The sequence below is a fragment of the Perna viridis genome, chromosome 11 (genome assembly GCF_037379345.1).
Source record: "Perna viridis isolate PV_CMFRI_1.1 ecotype Kerala chromosome 11, ASM3737934v1, whole genome shotgun sequence".
Classification (NCBI taxonomy): domain Eukaryota; kingdom Metazoa; phylum Mollusca; class Bivalvia; order Mytilida; family Mytilidae; genus Perna; species Perna viridis.
This window is the reverse complement of record NC_142455.1, coordinates 15,506,120-15,525,634: the sequence shown is the minus strand read 5'-3', so window position 1 is coordinate 15,525,634 and position 19,515 is coordinate 15,506,120. Positions and strand designations below refer to the sequence as shown.

General features: G+C 32.7%; 1 protein-coding gene across 5 annotated transcripts in view; it reads left to right on the top strand.

Annotated features, from left to right (window-relative positions):
• LOC148603103 (polycystin-1-related protein-like) overlaps positions 1-19,515 on the top strand; it is a 259,127-nt gene that overhangs the window by 202,393 nt on the left and 37,219 nt on the right. For all 5 annotated transcript variants that reach the window (XM_088553961.1, XM_088553962.1, XM_088553964.1 and 2 more), the window contains one exon: positions 5,779-5,873. In XM_088553961.1, the coding sequence (XP_088410087.1) occupies positions 5,779-5,873 (95 nt within the window). The remainder of the gene's footprint in view (positions 1-5,778; positions 5,874-19,515) is intronic.

Sequence of the window (19,515 nt, the reverse complement as noted above, 5' to 3'; positions counted from 1 at the left end):
TTTGTTTGCTCCTAGAATCTGAGACGAGCCAGTTTTATTCTGACATTGATGGAAAGTTTTCTTTAATAAGTGTGAAATCTGTATTTTATGTAAACAGTTAGCTTACAAAATGACAAAACAAAGCTGTGGGAGTTGAATTTTTATAACCTTCAATGTTTTTTTCTTTTGCAAAAATATCATTTTTGTGATCTAAGCTTTTAATTGCATTTGTATGCAGGTTTAGAGAGTGTTTTTACAATGAATCATACCTAATGTGGAAATGTAAATCTTTTTATGACCTCTGACATTTAGCTAATGTAGGAACCAAAGAAATTTCAGACTGTTATATGATTTTAGTGATCCTGTTGCTTTAAAAGGATTTTAACATGTCTGTTGAGTATGCCTGAAATTTTCGCTCAGGCCTGTCATTAAAATTAAGGTGAGCAAAGTTTCAGGTGTATTTGATTGGCAAACTATCAGCATGGAATTCAGCAGAGGTTGGAATTGTTGCTGTCAGACATCAGGGTTTTAGGGGTACTTGATTGGCAAACTATCAACATGGAATTCAGTGGAGGTTGGAATTGTTGCTGTCAGATATCAGGACTTTATGTGTACTTGATTACAAACTATCAGCATGGAATTCAGCGGAGGTTGGAATTGTTGCTGTCAAATATCAGGGCTTTAAGTGTACTTGATTGGCAAACTATCTGCATGGAATTCAGAGGAGGTTAGAATTGTTGCTGTCAGACATAAGGGTTTTAGGGGTACTTGATTGGCAAACTATCAGCATGGAATTCAGCGGAGGTTGGAATTGTTGCTGTCAGATATCAGGACTTTAGGTGTACTTGATTACAAACTATCAGCATGGAATTCAGTGGAGGTTGGAATTGTTGCTGTCAGACATCAGGGTTTCATGTGTATTTGATTGGCAAACTATCAACATGGAATTCAGCGGAGGTTGGAATTGTTGCTGTCAAATATCAGGGTTTTAGGGGTACTTGATTGGCAAACTATCAACATGGAATTCAGCGGAGGTTGGAATTGTTGCTGTCAGATATCAGGACTTTATGTGTACTTGATTACAAACTATCAGCATGGAATTCAGCGGAGGTTGGAATTGTTGCTGTCAGATATCAGGGCTTTATGTGTACCTGATTGGCAAACTATCAGCATGGAATTCAGCGGAATGTTGAAATTGTTGCTGTCAGATATCAGGGCTTTAAGTGTACTTGACTGGCAAACTATCAACATGGAATTCAGCGGAGGTTGGAATTGTTGCTGTCAAATATCAGGGCTTTAAGTGTACTTAATTGGCAAACTATTAATTATCATGGAATTCAGAAGGGGTAAAAAAAACTACTGTCAGACATTGGATTTTAGGTGTTCTGATTGGCCAACTATCATCATGGTATTTAGTAGAGATGGTAATGGCTTCTGTCAGACATCAGGGTTCTAGGTGTACTTGATTTGTAAACTATAATTATGGAATCTAGCAGAGTTCAGAATGACTGCTGTCAGACATCAGGGTTCTAGGTGTACTTGATTTGCAAACTATAATCATGGAATCTAGCATAGTTCAGAATGGCTGCTATCAGACATTGGGTTCTAGGTGTACTTGATTTGCAAACTATGATCATGGAATCTAGCAGAGGTCGGGACTGGTGTCAGAGGAATTTTGAGGTTCAGCCTGCATCATGTTAAATAGTTGTTAGGCTGTTGTCAGAGGAATTTTGAGGTTCACTCTGCATCATGTTAAATAGTTGTTAGACTGTTGTCAGAGAAACTTTGAGGTTCACTCTGCATCGTGTTAAATAGTTGTTAGGCTGTTGTCAGAGGAATTTTGAGGTTCAGCCTGCATCAGGTTAAATAGTTGTTAGGCTGTTGTCAGAGGAACTTTGAGGTTCACTCTGCATCATGTTAAATAGTTGTTAGGCTGTTGTCAGAGGAATTTTGAGGTTCAGCCTGCATCAGGTTAAATAGTTGTTAGGCTGTTGTCAGAGGAAATTTGAAGTTCAGTCTGCATCATATTAAGTAGTTGTTAGGCTTGTACCAGAATACTATGGAGATGTTTGGTTTTCTTGTTGCATGCTAGATGCTATTTTAGTTTGTATTAAGTCTTCTGAGTATTATTGGTTGGTTTTGTATAAATGGACTGAGTTCTGTCACTCCATGTCAACAGATAAGATAGAAGATAATCACCTTCCATGTTTTATAGTTCTTGAATGGCGGTTTTAGTCAAATAGTGTGAAATGTCAAATTGTGTGGCTGGCTAGTAATTCAGTTGTATTTGATAGTGCTGTCATTGATTAATATTCAAATATTCTAGACAGTCTCAAATTTCTAGTTTTCAAAAATGTTTTTGTGTAGAACTGCATTTACTCTATGATAGTCAGGTTTCCATCAATTATTCAAACTGCCTTTTGATAAATTATGAATAGATTTATGAAATTTTAGAACTTCCTGATTCATCAACATTCTAAATTTGAAATACACATGACACTTGTTTCAACTTAGATAAATATTTGACTATTTTTTTGATAATTTAACCTTCCACTGTAAAAACATCTGATTGTTAAGTTTTGAGATACATGTACCTAAAGTTTGGACTTGAATTTGCTTGTGGCAGTAAGAGTTAGCTGTATCACTATTATTCATAACCAATTTTGTTTCAGCATAATTGTTTTTTATTTTGTGTTCTTGTTGCCAAGCATTCAGGACTTACCTCTTTCGCAGACATTAAAAGTCAATGCATTTTTTTTTTTTTTTACGAAGGGCCAAAAATTCTTGACAAAGTCTTTGTCAAACAGTAAGGACTACGTAGTTTTGCCAGTTGGAATGCAGCCTTGACTAACCTTTTTACCAAACAAACTGACTATTTGGAAATGAAATTTCAACTGAGTCCAAACATTCTAGACTATATGACCTTTGTAAAAGATTCTGGACATCTTTGTCGTACATTCAGTAACATTATTTATAACTTCTTCATATTAATCTTGTATTACAATATATTTAAAGGACTCAACAGGAAATGTGGCAAATACAATCTACAGAGAGGTTACCAATTATTTTAATAAATCCCATTTTATCTGTTTTTCTCCAGAGGAAATAAAATGATTCTGTATGAATATGATCACATTCCTCATAGCAATAAAATTAATCATTCTGCAGAGAATAACATGAAATAAATCTATTGGTTATTAATTGAATCCTGTTAAAGGAATGTCTACAGATTTATTTCTTATATTGATCAATGAGAAGGAACTTCAATCTTCACTGCAGGACAGCTGTCTGAGATACATTCAGTTTACAAATTGAAGTAAGAAATAGCTCCTGCATTTTGATGAAGTCCCTGTGGTATAAAAAAAAAACCCAATATCCGAACCACAATAACACTAATTTTATAGGATTGAATTCAAGAAAATATAAATTTTACAAGGTTTATATGTAGCAACTTTGTTACTCTTATCCTAAATGCAATGCCCTGTTTGGTTTATGGTGATTCTTTTATTTGTGCATACTTTCACAATACATAGACTTGCAAAAGGTAAGAATCCATCCATGATATTTACAGGGCACTGTAATGCCTGTTAGTGGAAAAAGGTTTGCCGTTTGTATATTAGCATCCCCTCAAATAATACAAAATCACCTATCATCTCCTTGAAGATGATAAAGACACATAGATACTCTATCGGGGAAGCTTCCCTACTCAAGCCACATAGGCTATTGTACTACTGCATGGGCAGGCTTCCCGGCTTGAGTCTTATACACTATCGGCCTACCACCAGGGAAGCTTCCTGACTAAAGCCGCATAAGCATGAATTTTTCTAATTTTGGCAGGGGTGTAAATGTGTTACGTGTGTTAATGGTTAGTTGAATCCCTTATTGAAACAATATAAGCTGTCTAAACTGAATCCTGAATAATATGAAACCTTGTCTAAACCAGATACTTTCTAATGTCCTTATATATCACAATTCAAATGTATTTTGAACCTTGATAAACTTATACCCTGTCTAAACCAGGCTCTTTTTTTAAGCCCTTATACCTCAGTTCAGATGTATTTTGAACCTTGATAAACTTATACCCTCTCTAAACCAGGCTCTTTTTTAAAGCCCTTACACATCAGTTCAGATGTATTTTGAACCTTGATAAACTTATACCCTGTCTAAACCAGACACTTTATAGCCCTTATACATCAGTTCAAATGTATTTTGAACCTTAATAAACTTAAAACCTGTTTAAACCAGGCTCTTTTTAAAGCCCTTATACATCATTTCAAATGTATTTTGACCCTTGATAACCTTAAAACCTGTCTAAACTGAACTTATTCTAAAGTCCAAAATGTATTTGGTTTATACAGGTTTCATTGTAAGCTTGAGAATATTGCACATTTTTTCCTCAAGTTTCGTGACTTCAATCATGGATCGTTTCTTAAAGTACACATCTCATTTTAAAACATTGTGCTTTAATAATATCTATTAATCTATAATGAAAGTTTACTAACATGATTGGAGTAAAAAACTCTTATATTTTTATTTCTGCTTAAAGATCAAGAGGAACTCCATATTTATGTGAACATAACATGATTGTCATCATTGCAATAACCAGAAAAAAAATTGATTTTTAAATGAAAACAAGTGAGGCGGGACATTAAAATGTGGCTGTGAGTGGCTTTATCTTCATGTTCTTATTGGATCCGGTTATAAATCAACTTTTATCATAAATTCGAAGACAAAAATAGAATCAGAGTGCGTGATTGAATCACATGGTTAAGTTCATGGGTCGTAACAAAAAGAATTTGATCTCAAACAGTGATGTATTGAATCATAAATTTACAGCAGAATCAAATTGATCTTGTCAGAGTTCAAAATAATGATCGTGTTCTTAGAAATATTTTTGATTTATGATATTCTAGTATTAAGGAAGACATGAGATAAAATTGATTAGAATGGCATAAGTCCTCAAGTTGTAACATGCTTAAAAGTTACGAAAACAGTTGTACTGTAACTTATGGTATCAATTTTCATTTTTTTTTTGTAAATTTTCCTTCCTTTTGGTTGATGCAACTTTACTGCATGGACTCAACAGAAAATCAACAATCAGTCAGAACTTAAATTTGTAATTATGCATTTCATTTTTCAAAGGTAATAAAAATATTTTGTATTTAAAAATTCAAAGTTTCTGATACTCAATGTTAACATGACTTAATATCAAGGTAAACAATTCATATAACAATGTTCATATACATATTAATAAACAGGCTGTCCATAATGTCTAGTCTGTGCTCCCAATATATTTGGACGTGTGATGCTGGCTTGACTCATTAAAAATAAGTTTACACTTACTTACTCAGTAAAAATTTCATCTTGATTCAAAGTGTCGTAGCAGAAATAATTAAGTAGTATCTTTCTGTACCTCTTTGTTCAACATTTTTTTTTTTCAAATTTTATCTTGGAGGCAGATTTTATAGAGAATAGAGACAGCATACAACAGTCAATATTTTGTCTATTTTCCGTCATTGAACTCTTTATTATTCATGATACAGTCATCTATCTTATCTTAAAGTGCACAATTTGTTATTATGAATATCTGATGACTTGTTCTGCTTTGAAATCAAAGTAATATTCCATGAATATTTGTTGGAACATTATGTAACAGTCTTTGTACCAGGAACAGAAAACATTATGATTTTCATGTTGAGTACAAAACAAGTAATTCCATTTTATTTTATGGCGCTGAGCATTGTATGGTTTGCAGACAATGGACTCTGTATTTAATCAGAACTTTAATTTTCATTTCAGTTACAACTCACCACCTACTCCAAGCAAGTACATTTGGCGGGAGGAAATCAAGGGAGACCACTTGAAGATATTCTTTCATTCTGGGTACCTTAATTGTAAGTACATGTACTTTAAGAACAAGGTTTTTTAATTTAGAACAGGAGAGTAAAGTTTCGTTGGCTGTTGGATTATTTGTATTCAAGATTATATTCGTCAGTTTGTTTGATATGATAAAGGAGATATTCCAGTTTAGAATGTACATATTTTTTGTTTTGGGTAAGTAGTTTGTTTTCTGGGTAACTTTGCTGAACTAAATTGAGTTGTAAACAATGGTTAAGGCCAGAATGATGACAACAATTCAGTTGAAAAACTGCATGGATACATGTAGTAGTCATCAACTTAAATCTCTATATTATGAAAAAAAGGGAAGATGAAAAAAATTTTAAATGCAATTTATTTTTCATTTTTTTACTATGCTAGTTTTTGTAAACAATAATGTTTAAGGCCAGAATGATGACAACAAATCAGTTCAGAAACTGCATGGATACATGTAGCATCTTCAATTTAAATCTCTATATTATGAAAAAAAAAAGGGGAGATACAAAAAAATTTAAATGATTTTTTTTTTTTTTACTATGCCAGTTTTTGTGCCTTTATATGTTGTGATATAACACATTGTCTTATTATTTATTTAACAGGAATGAACTAACTTGCCTTGTAAACTAGAAAGCATGTTGCCATAGAAACGAGTGTGAAGCATGTATTAGTAACCAGTTATAGGTACAAGTATAAAAGATTTTAAATGAACAGTGACTGTTATTGCCTGGGTGTGTGTTTCTTAGAGGACTTGATTTTTATATATGGCAGAAGTACCCCTTGATTATGAATTGTTTTTCATATTTCAAAATTAAAGTGTGAAACCTTTTTTTAAATTTGTATCTGCTGGATCAAAAGAAACGTGATCGTTTTGTGTAGAAATTTCTGAAACTTTCAAACACATGTTACGTGTATCGAATTACAAGTAAATCATTGGTCTATACTCTTTCCATTAGTTTGGTATTCTTGAAAAATGCTTTGACAGCTTGATAAAAAATTGAATTTTAAAAACATTTTAAAAACTTAAAAATGTGGCATCAGTTGTGTGTCAGGCAATAAAACATGTCATGAATCACCATTTAGAAATGTCACTGTTCTAAATACTTAAATGATTACTGATAAAGTCAAGTAATCTTTAGACAAAAAATATATAAAGATTACCGTCATTAAGGTGTCATACAGATGTCGAGAGAAACACACACCTTGGTCATTAGTCATGATCAACCAGGTAGGTAAGCTGCAACAGGCTGCAAGCAGATATTTGTTCGTGATTGTGGGGGTAGTGCTGTAGGGATCATTTTGAGAAATGAAGTAATTTTTTTCAGATCATCTATTCAAAATATTGTTGGACTGTTATAACTGACCATGATCTTTTAGAGATTATAAAATTTGATCCTGTGTCCTTATTGGTTTCCTCTATTAAATGGTAGTTTGCCTTGATGGATTTAAATGAAATTTGCACAGACACCTATTGATTTCATATTCAATTATTTCAGTTGATTTTGTTATAGGTCAAAAGCCAAGATCACATTACTAAAAAATTATAAGTATACATTTATCTCTGTCTGTATAATTAGTTTGTGTTTTAGTATCATTGAGGACAATTATAATTTATTAGATTTGTAAGTCAAAGGTAATTCATAAAGTACATTATTTCTGTCCAGTTACTAGTACACATACTATAGAATTACAAGTATTCTCATTCTGCACGTATAATTTATTAATAGATTAGTCTGATATTTCCTTTATATGACATTAGATGTAAAGTAAGTTTATTGTTGCAAATTAAAGACAAAAGTACACTGTGGTCTGTTAAGCAAGATAAATTTTGTCACAGATATTTAACAGGCTGGCCATATAAAATTCAGGCAGATCCTATAATATGAGTTACACAGGGTAAATTTTATCCCACTGATTTGTTTTTCCAATGTACCTGGTAATGTGTATATCATGGAAGTCAAAAAGTATAAGTTTGTTTTGAATCAACTATGGATGGCTCAGATATTGATTATTAAGTTTTCTATTAATGCAGCTAAATTTTGCTCAAATTAAAGAGTGATTTCTTTCTGTTTTTTTTTTTTTTTTCAATGAATTTAAATGTTTTTTATGATTTTTTTTCTTTTTTATTATTGCAATTAATAAAAAAAAACAACATTTAACTTTGAGAAAGGATGTATTTGTAATATGAAATGGATGAAATTTTTTGAAAACTAAATTTGTTTTGTGCCACCTTCTGCCTGATTTTTACATGGACACCCTCTTAATAGCATATAAGTTCTATTGTTGAGATAGGTGTTTTTTAAGAAAATGTGATCATCATTGACTTCCTTCTGTAGCAAGCACTACAAGATAATTAAACGTTGACTCCATTTAGTTATTAGTTCTTTAATAATATCAAATTACACACGCTTAGGTCATTGACACATCTCATGGAATGGACATCTAATTAACTTAGATAGTAGGAGGTCAATGTATGTTACTGGGGAAAAAAGACGGCAAATTATGAGGAAACAACTTAGAAATTACTTGTAAAGTTATATTATATTCTAGGGAATTGGCTTGAATTACTATTGGAAGGGTGCAGTGTTCATTGTCGTATCATTTCCATTTGGTTATAAAATGGAATTGGATATTCAATATACAAAAGATATGAACTCTAATTTTGTTGGGTTTTTTTTTTTTTTCATACCAGTTGGGTTGGTTTCCCATTATAGTTTTCCCAAGTACAAAGTTTATGAGTCTGTTAATTTTTCTGCTTAGGAATTTTTTAATGAAATAGGCTGATAGCCAGGCGCTATGGAGGAAAGGGTGTTGATATTGTAGTATATTTTAATCAATAATTTTTAATGGCAACAAAAAAAATTGGCCACATATATATGTTATTTTACAGTCCCTGGATAACATATGCTAGTACAGGGGCAGATTCAGAAATTTATAAAAGGGGATTTCAGTCCAGAAATTTATAAAAGGGGACTTCAGTCCAGAAATTTATACAGGGGATTCCAGGCCAGAAATTGGTAAAAGGGGATTCCTGGCCAGAAATTTATAAAAGGGGATTCCAGTCTAGAAGTTTATACAGGGGATTCCAGACCAGAAATTTGTACAAGGGGATTCCAGGCAAGAAATTTGTAATAGGGGACTTCAGTCCAGAAAATTATACAGGGGATTCCAGTCTAGAAATTTATACAGGGGATTCCAGTCCAGAAATTTGTAAAAGAGGATTCCAGTCTATGAATTTGTAAAAGGGGACTTCAGTCCAGAAATTTATGCAGGGGATTCCAGTCTAGAAATTTGTAAAAGTGGGTTCAGACCATCATTTTTTCCCTTTCGCCCACTATTTTCACATTTTCCAATATAAGGGAAGTCTTCAAAACTAACTTTCCAATTCACAGGCCCGAAATTCATTTTTCAGAATTTTTTATATATTGACTTCTGGCCTGTAGTATTTAATTTTACAGGCTCACCTCCATTTTTACAAGCTTTGGGCATCGTACTACTGCTTAACCATGAAGACTGTAAGGGGGTTCCTATTTGGAGAAGAAATACTTGCAGCCTGTTTTTTTTTTTGTTTTTTTATTGTTTTTTTTTTTGTTGTTGTTATGTTTGTTATTTGTTTATTCTTGTTGCATTTTGTTGAATAAAAAAATGAAAAAAAAACAAAGCTTAATTTTGTTGTTTTTACTAATAATTTAGAAGCATGATGTTGGCTAGATGATACAATGCTGAAGTATATAAGACAGATGAAGTCTAGGTACTGAATTTCAGACCATCTTGAAAATAAAATATACAAACTAAAATGTTTCCTTAACAATAAACAGGATTTATTTTGTTTTGTCCAAACAGCCACAAAAAAAATTTGGTCACACATTTCTTGCCTCTACTTGACAGAATGGGTTGTTTGTTGTCTCCTGGTTTTATCAAATCCTTTACTTCCTGTTTAACAAGTCAACACATTTTGGGAGAAGTGAGGCCCTGAGGGATATGCACACATTTATAAATCATGATGAAGGAAGATTTACTCTTATTACAACTGTGGAAGTTACAAAATCAAATCAAATTTTCAGAAATAGAGCTGCAGAAGGAAAACATTTAAAGAAAACGACAGTGCTACATAATGAAAACAAAAATAGCATTGCTATTACAAATATACAATGCTGAATGCCAATATAGACCCTTTTGTGCTAACATTGGGGTAGTCGATGAGCATGCGTAGAGCATGCTCAATATACACTTCCACGAGGAAAATTCTTTTGTTCTACCTTGCGGAAGTGTATATTGAGCATGCTCACCAACTTACCACAAAAGGGTCTATTAAATAGAGATGAATGCTACCATAGCTAAATATAGGTATGGGGTTTGGCAAATGTCAAGGTCAATGAAACTTTAATTTACCTATTAAAATACAAGTTCATTTTTACATGCTGCAATAAGAGGAAATTTCATATCTATAAATTGTCAACCTCAAAAATATAAAAGTGACTGAACAAAAAAGTTACTGAGTTTTAGCAAGTTAATCACATGGAACATTGCTGAGCTTGAGATTATTATTTATTACAGCAAGTAGCATAGTTATCTTCAGGGAGTAAGTTCCTGGGGACATGTCTTGGCTAGATGGACAATCAAGTTTCTATCTGATATAATGTTCAAATCTAAAAACCTGTGAAAGATGATTGTCTTTAATTGAAAGGAAGACGGACTTTATTCCTTGAAATTTACAATTTTACTTGCTGTAATAACTGAATACAATCTCTACACAATCATACTAATGCATTTATGAAGAATTATAGTGATGAATTACCGTTCAAATCCCAATATAAGACAAGACCCACACTGTGTAAATATGAAATATTACTATGTGTTTCTTTAAACCACCATTACTCACTAAATCTCGCATCATTTAGGCCAAATAAAATTAATTTGTAGATTCTCATTCCCTTATGCCTTAAAAAATTAAAAACTAGGGTAGGAATTTCCTGTCAGTTTCTGGTATTGAGATACTATAACACATAAATCTTTCATTTCTTGGTGACTAAAACTATGTTTCTTCTCTGAAACTGACGTTGCTAAGGATTTACAACATATTTATACTTCAAATAGTTCAATTAGGCTAGCAAATATCTTCAATGATATTAAAGAAAAAAAAAAATCCTTCCACCTGCCAGGGACAAATCCAGGATTTTAGATTAGGGGGGTGCACAGTTAAATTTTGCTCAAAGTTTTTTATGTTAATTTTTTTAAATGTTCTTCTAGAGTGGTTGCAATGTAGATACCTTTTTGTGGTAAAATTAGTGAGAAATTAAAGTTTTAACCTAAAACCGCCTAAATCTACCCCTGACAACCCATGCTTTGCAAATTTTAGGGGGGGGGGTGCATACCCGCCACGCCTGCCCTGAATCCGCCCCTGTCTGCACCATATTTTATTTTGAAGGTTGGATGAGAATCTACCATTTAACTTTACTTGGCCTTTTTTATGCACAATAAAACAACAACACATTAGATATATACAATGTACTAGAACTGTTTAGTCCTCTAGTGATAAAATACACTGTTGCCAATAATGGTGGCACTGAGTTCATTGAATTTCTTGGCACATTTATGGTAAATTTGATGCAAATTTCTTCATTTTATGGCAGTACAAACTGTAATATATATCAAATTAGGTAACATTGCACTGAAGACTAATGGGAAATTGGATTGCATTGTTGGCATAATATTCAAGGTTCATAGAAACTGGTTCACTCAAGGTCAAATCTGATCAACATTTGTCTGATTGATGTTTTTGATAGTCACCTTTTAGGCACCAGTCTTTACAAGAATCTAGCAGATTGAGATGATAAGTAGAAAAATATCTATTTTAGTTGTCAAGAATTGGATTCTGTTAAGTGTAAATATTTGTAAGAATCAGGCAAAACAGGAAAAATCAGAAACATGCAGGTCAAAACCCCACTGATCTGACAATATAATATCACTCAAGGATGCTTGGTCTATTTGGAAAGACCATTATATAATCTCTGCATCACTGGCTTTGCTCAGAATCTTTTCAATAGAAAGTTAGAAAATGAGGTTTTTTGACAGAGTAATCTGCCCTTGAAATGTCCATTTTCAGTGCATTTCAGTGAAATTATAACTCAATTTCCCAAAATGGTATGGACAATATTGTCTTTTTTCATTGATTTTCATGGTGCAAATAGTCAAATTACACTATCAAAATGATGGGATTTCTCATACCTTGTTTCACCCACTGTCTGATTCTTATAGAGACTTGACACTTAATTCAGAAATTCTGTTTTCAGCCCAAATGCATGTGATTGAATAAAAAATTATGGTATTAAAAGTTTCACAATACTGGTTATAATTGCATGCATTCAGATTAAAACTCAATGGCAGTTTGGTACTAATATCTGAATATACTGTGAATACGTTCCACAGAAATGAAATTGGGAAAACACAATGAAAGAGGCAACACGTGTACCAAGCGATAGAATGATCAGCCCAAGTCTTTTGGCTCATTATTCCAATGTCATGATTTTTATAGTGAAACCAGTCAATATTGAACCCCTTCTGGACTGGCCAAAAACTGATAACTTAGTTGCATACGAAAAAACTGTCTTGTAAATTAAAATAGTGTGTCATGTGTTATTTCCTGAAAATTGTATGTAAAAATAACAAATTTTACTGTGTCGTTATCTTTATTTTTAAAGATATATGTAGTACTTTTTTATCTTGAAGAGTCTTACATATTTTGCTGTTTTTCCCAACCAGGTTTATTGTTAAAACTTACAGCAAACTGTGATATTTGTCATAACATTTTACTAAAATGCTGCCTAATGTTCAAGTAGAAATGAAACCAAAGGAACTGAAGAAAAAATATCATTTCAAAATACAAAGATAAAAGCTAAGAAAATTAAGACAATAACTACCAAACAGACTGACACAGAATGCACCGGTATACATAAATTGAATCAGCAACTAAATATTCTACTAAGAATAGAAACCTTGACCAAATGCATTGATTAAAATACAAAAATCATACCAAGCAAGTGGGAGTGTCAACCCCCCCTCCCCCCCCCCCCAGCACCCTCCTCCCCGCAAACTGGATCTGCCACTGAGTAGTTATACTGAAGATACATGGGGAACACCAAAATAAAATGCTGGAAGATCAAATTATCGAAATGTCAAGAAACAAAGACCTATTCATGTTGATTAGATCTCAGTTGCAAATAATTTTTTTGAAAAATCAAAAAGAAAGTAACACTGTTTTATAAGAACAGGTAAATTACATGGTACCATAGATATTAAGACTTGTAAGGCTTCATAAAATTTATTAGTAGAAAACATCCCTTCCTGTCCCTAAAAAAAATGACAAAAATAATTAAAATTGGGGTGGGAATTTCAAAATCCGGATTTTTTTGGTGCCAGTTTCTAGTAATGAAACGGTATGACACAAATCTTTCATTTCTTGATGACTAAAACAATTTCTCTTCTCTGAAACTGATGTGGCTTTTGGTTTAGAACATATCTGTATTTCAAAGAGCTGAAATTAGACTAGGGAATACCGGTATCTGGTAAGAAATAAAATTCTCCCACCAACCCCATATTTTTTGTGAGGGTGAAATGAGAATCTATCATTTAAGTTTACTTAGCCTAAATGTTCAAGTTCTTAGGCATAACAAATTTGTGAACACTTGTTTAACTAAAGGTACTGTTGGAGCTCTTATACTGGATTTAAACCAAAGGAAGATAGAGTTAAAAAAATTGCAGGATAGCACATTGTAGGAATCTGTAGATTTTCAGTTGTGGATCCAGAAATACCAAGGAATGGTGGTTGATTTTGCTGTTGTTTTAGGTCTGTCTGCATTTTCATGTTTTCACTGGAGCTACACTTGTATCCCCTTAAACAACCCTACCTCCTGGCTTTGTGTAGGTAAGTAGGGAAATGCCCCCCCCCCCCCCAAACTAAAGTTCATCTGATTCTGTAAAAACCATGATCAAAGAAGGAATAAATGTTGCTTTGAAGATATCTTTTTTATATATTGTCAGACAATGGCAATGCAATTATTTGGATAGGGCCATTTTTTATTGGTAGGTAGGGTATGGAAAAATCTACCCATAAAGCAGGGATTTTGTTTGTGTTGCCTGCATATGAGTTTCTTCACTACTACTTTTAAAATATCTAATATCCTTATATGATGTGCTTAAGTTAACACATGCAGATACACATTTAGTTATTCTTTCATATACATATTGATGTTTTAAACGATAAATGGTAGAATTTTGCTGAAGTGAAATAATAAATATGGTTTGCTTTTTTTTTAATGTTAGTGCAAACAGGTTCTGCACTTCTATTACCACTTATAAAGGAAAATATCAGATTTCTCAATAAAATCAGGAAATTCAATTTCAGTATTAGCCAGTGTTGACTGTTGGCATTGATCATGACACAGAAAACAAATTCTGCTAGTTTAGGGATACTAAGACTGGCTACATGTGTACCAAAATAGATAGAAATACTGACATGGGCTGAGGGTCAACTTAAAGTCAAAAGTCAAGTACAGAATTTAAAATGAAAAAAAAATCCTTGGTAAAATATGGTGATGATGTCTGTAGTACAAAATAATTAATGATTTTTAAAAAAAAAAAAAAAAAAGGCATAGGTCTAACAACAGAAAAACCCATGATAGAAAACTTAACCCATCCCTATAAATACCATCTAATCATTTTATAGACCTGATCTCTTCATGGTTTCACTGAACCATTGGAAATTTCAATGAAAATTTATTTTCAGAAGATAAAGGCCTGTTGGGAATACATATGAGTGCAATATTTATTTGATTTGAGATTATACTGTGTTGCAAAAAGTTTTGTAAGTGTAAATTGACCGAAATACTGAATAAAATATAATGATGTAGTTAACTGGAATCATTTAATTAATAACTCAGTTATTTTAACTGAGTTTCAGTTTGATTTTTGTTTGGAATAGAAGTGATTCAGTAAAAAGTCAAGACTTTTTTTAAATAAAAAAAAAACAACAAAAAACAAAGAAATGCATACAAGGATGTTCAGTATTCAGGCCCATAGACTGAAATTAGTCTGGAGTGGAAATAAATAATCATGTCCCAATGTGGTTGAAAATAAATTTTCTGACTCATGATATTAAAGTTTCAAAAATAAATATCCTAATCCCACAAAATTTGCAAGCCCATAATCCCCTTATGTCAGAAAATTTTGATATGGCAGCTGATCAGAGAACAGCATCCTTGTTGTACAGGATATATAAGCCATTACTAACTTTTAGTCAAGCTAAAAAGCTTTTGAAATCAAATTACTCCTCAAGTTGCTTAATTGCTAATAACATGTTAGAAAGATTGTCGTGGCAACTTGAGCCACACATGACATTGAAAAAAAATACAGCTTTCAAAGATCATTAGTTTTGAGTACAAGTATATATAAATAAGAGGCAAATAATGGCTTGTCTTGTTTGATTTTGAATGAAAGAGTAATCAAGGGAACCAAGGTTCTAGTGGAAATCAAAAGAAAGCAATCCAGGGAGAAAGACCAAACATGGAAAACAGATATACACAACAAAGAACATTAAGTAACTAAAATCATACATACAAAGTAACAAATGCAAATGAGCAACTCAGACTCCACTAAAATCTGGGAGCATGGACCAGGTGCACCGGTAGGGAAAGCCTCCTCTGCTTTTCTAGAAACATCCTGCTCATAAAATGTTCATATCGTTGTTTATGAATAGAATCTTTCTTTGATATCTGTACCAGTAGTCAGGGTTGCAGTAACATTATTTGGGTGTAAGACTACTTTATTGGGGTGGTAGGTAGGGTAAGGGGAAACAAGCTTGATTTACGGTAATTTTGTTCTGAAATGATGATTTTAAATGAAAGGACATAAACAGTTTACTTAAAAGTCTTGTGTTTCCTGGGAATGGTGTCCTGCAGTATATTTCCCACCTAACATGTCTTGCAGTATGTTTTCCACCTATGGTGTCCTGTAGTATGTTTCCCTCCTATGGTGTCCTGCAGTATGTTTCCCTCCTACGGTGTCCTGCAGTATGTTTCCCTCCTATGGTGTCCTGCAGTATGTTTCCCATCTATGGTGTCCTGCAGTATGTTTCCCACCTAACATGTCCTGCAGTATGTTTCCCTCCTATGGTGTCCTGCAGTATGTTTCCCACTTACGGTGTCCTGCGGTATGTTTCCCTCCTATGGTGTCCTGCAGTATTTTACTGCCAAATATGTCCTCCTGTACATTTCCTGTCGAATTATAGAAAAAATGTATAGCTTCAAAAAGATAATAAAAGTTAAAATGCACACACTTCTTTTATACCAAAAGACTTTCCAATATTTCCTGCCAATGCTATATATCCAATGTTTCCTGCCTGGTAATACCTGCCTGATTATAGAAAATAGAAATACTTCAAAAGGATTAGGTAAAGATAATTAATGTAGGGATATGTATGTACAAATGACATTATCGCCTTGGTATCCAATGTTTAATGTTCCGTCACAGATCTAAATGTTAGTTTTCAGGCAAAATAATGGCATCTAAATATCTTTTTTTTTCTCTTTCATCTCTGGTCATTGATTTATTACTTGATTATTTTGTATGGTTGATGTTCATATGAGTAATTAATCCAACAGATTATTTTTCAGATATGTACTATAAACATATGCTTCCTAAGGTTTTAATTCATTTTCCTATAATAATTGTTCAACAGGTGTGGATTCATAGTTCATAGGGGCAAGCACAGGTTTACCCCTCCATTAAATTTTACCCCCCCCCCCAACAATTTTCTTGCTTTGTATTATTTGTCCTTTAATTCATTTCATTGCTTCTGTAATTATCTCTATTCAAGTTTTGCATGGTTCTAAGATTCCACTTTCCCTTCACACAGGGCAAGTGCAATTTTGGTTTAAGAAAGTTGGTTATTATGCCCACTATTCCTTTGGCAAGTAGAACACTTGAATTAAGATTTGTTAAGTTTGGTAAGCAAACTTTTCCTTTCCTCTTTCATCTACCCTGGACTTGACTTTTTATGAGCAACTTGGCGAGTGTTTCTAGAAAAGCAGAGGATGCTTACCCTACCGGTGCACCTGGTCCATGCTCCCAGCTTTTAGTGGAGTCTGAGTTGCTCATTTACTTTTGTTACTTTGTATTTATTATTTTCGTTACTTTATGTTCTTTGTTGTCTTGTTCTGTTTTCCATGTCTGGTCTCAGTCCCTGGATTACATTCTTTTGATTTCCGCTAGAATCTTGGTTTCCTTGATTACTCTTTCAAATACTGTGAAAGTACTATTTTTCGAGAGGTATCAATTTTCGTAGTTTTCGTGGGTATGCCAAAGAAAATAAGATTTCCATTGAGATATGTATACAGAAACAATCAAAACCATGAATTCAAAAATCCACGATCTTGTGTTTTTTCCCTAAACCACAAAAATTGGTATCCAGGAATTTAAGTATTTTTACAGTATGAGAAAGTTTATCTTCATTTAGAGTTTACCTGTTGAAAAGATAATTAATTTTGAAAAATCCTAGAACACTGTTTTGTCAAAATTATATCTGCTGTCAGTGACTGGATTGACTTCAAACTTGGTATGTGGTTTTACTTAGATGGGGTGTTGGCATAGTTGGTTGCTGTCGAGTTTGGGTATACCGAGCACATGTTCCTACCATGACAGTATATCAATTTCATCTTTTTGTTTTTTTGTTTTTTTTTTCTCTATTTTGAATTTGTAATGCATATGTATACTAAAACTCTGACATTTAACATTTAGAGTATAAGTAAAACTCTAAGGAAGTAGACTTAGGGTAAGGGACATATCTCTTGAAATCAGTGATATGTTTGTATCATATTCAATTCCACCAAAGTTGTCAAGCTTTCAAATGAAACAGAATGAAGTCAGTCCAAGTTACTTTGATACTTACTTGAGATTGATGTAAAATGCTGAATACTAACATTCCAATGATTTTGAAGGATTATGTCTCTTACCCTAGGTCTACCTCCTTGAAGTAAAATGTTATAATATTTATAAAGAAGTCAGTTTTAGGATTGTACTGACTTATTTAACATGATTTTTACAGTTAAGTTGGAATTCTTGTTTTTTGTTTATTTTATTGTAGTTATTTTTTTCAAGTAAGACTTACCATTTTGATTTATATTGATTACAGTGTATTAAATAATGTTCTTCATCTTCAACTATTCCTTCTTTGCAAATTCTTTTTCTATATTAAGATGTCTGCCCTTTTCTATCATTTAATTATGAGCACTAGGACAAATCTTGCTGATGTGTGAATCTAAAAAGGAAATGCCTTTTTCTCTTGTAAATAACTGATTCACTTAAAAGCCAGACTGATGATACATACATGTAGTTTTAAGTAAGAACATAATATATTTAATTTATTTGGTGGTTTTTAACCTTTATACATGGAAGTTTTATATTCTGACATTTCACTTTCTTTAGTCGTATTTTGTTTCTGCCTTTATTAATTGGATTCTAGACATGAACATTTTTTTAAGGCATGCATAGATGTAATTAGTTAATGTTTTCCTTTTAAAAGGAAACAGATTTTATTTCGGAGATGACAAGAACAGATCAGGGATAATGGTCTAAAAAAAAAACTTTATTGAAAACTTTTAAGGCTGTCCATGTAAAAATCAGGCAGATCCTATGATAAAGGTGGCACAGGGTAAATTTTATCCCTCTGAATGTTTTGTTCCAATGTAATGTATTTATCATATGTATGTCAGATACTATAAGTTTGTTAATAATTAACAATGGATGGCTCAGAAATTGACTTTAACTAACAATTCAACCAAATAATTGCTCAAATTAGATTTACCTCCCCTTTTTGAACAAATTTAAATGATTGCTATGTAATTAATTTTAATTGAAGTTAATCAAAAACCAACTTTCAACTGCTGAGAAAGAATGCATTTGTGATATGAAATGGGTGAAAAATTTTTGAAAATAAAATTTGTCATGTGCCACTTTCTGCCTGATTTTTGCACTGACTCCCTCTTAAGCACTTCACTTTGTTATTGTTGAAAGTACAATTGCACTGTTCCCAAACAGAATAATAACCATCTGCACCTTGCACACTTCTGATAGTTACATTATTCATTCACTATTTTTTTTTTGGTTCAAAATAATCCCAGCCCCCTCCCTCCAGTACAAAAAATGGTAGGTGCCAAGACACATGATAATAATATGCCTTATAAGACTTAGAACAATTTTGTCTACAGCCTTACAATGAAAATTTCAGGGAAAGAAATGGTACATTGTATGTTAAAAAGACAGAAATCTTGATTTAAGGATTTACAACATATGCAAAAATATAATGTTTAGGGGACCAGATTCGATAAAAAAACGTGGTAAAAATGCTTGAGGTAGTTATCTGGAAACTTGACAAGGAGATTGAAACTCCAACCCTATTCCATGATCATTATCATTGTTATCATGTTCCACCATTCTGCATCATAAAACAGTTCCTGTCAATAAATATTCAGGAAGAAAATGATGAAAGAAGCTGCATTTCTCTCAGAATGTATCACTCAGCCAATGATACCCAAAAAAAAAAGACGGATATATGTGTAGATATGAAGAGGATCATTACATAATTCAGTGTACTTGAAAAACATGATA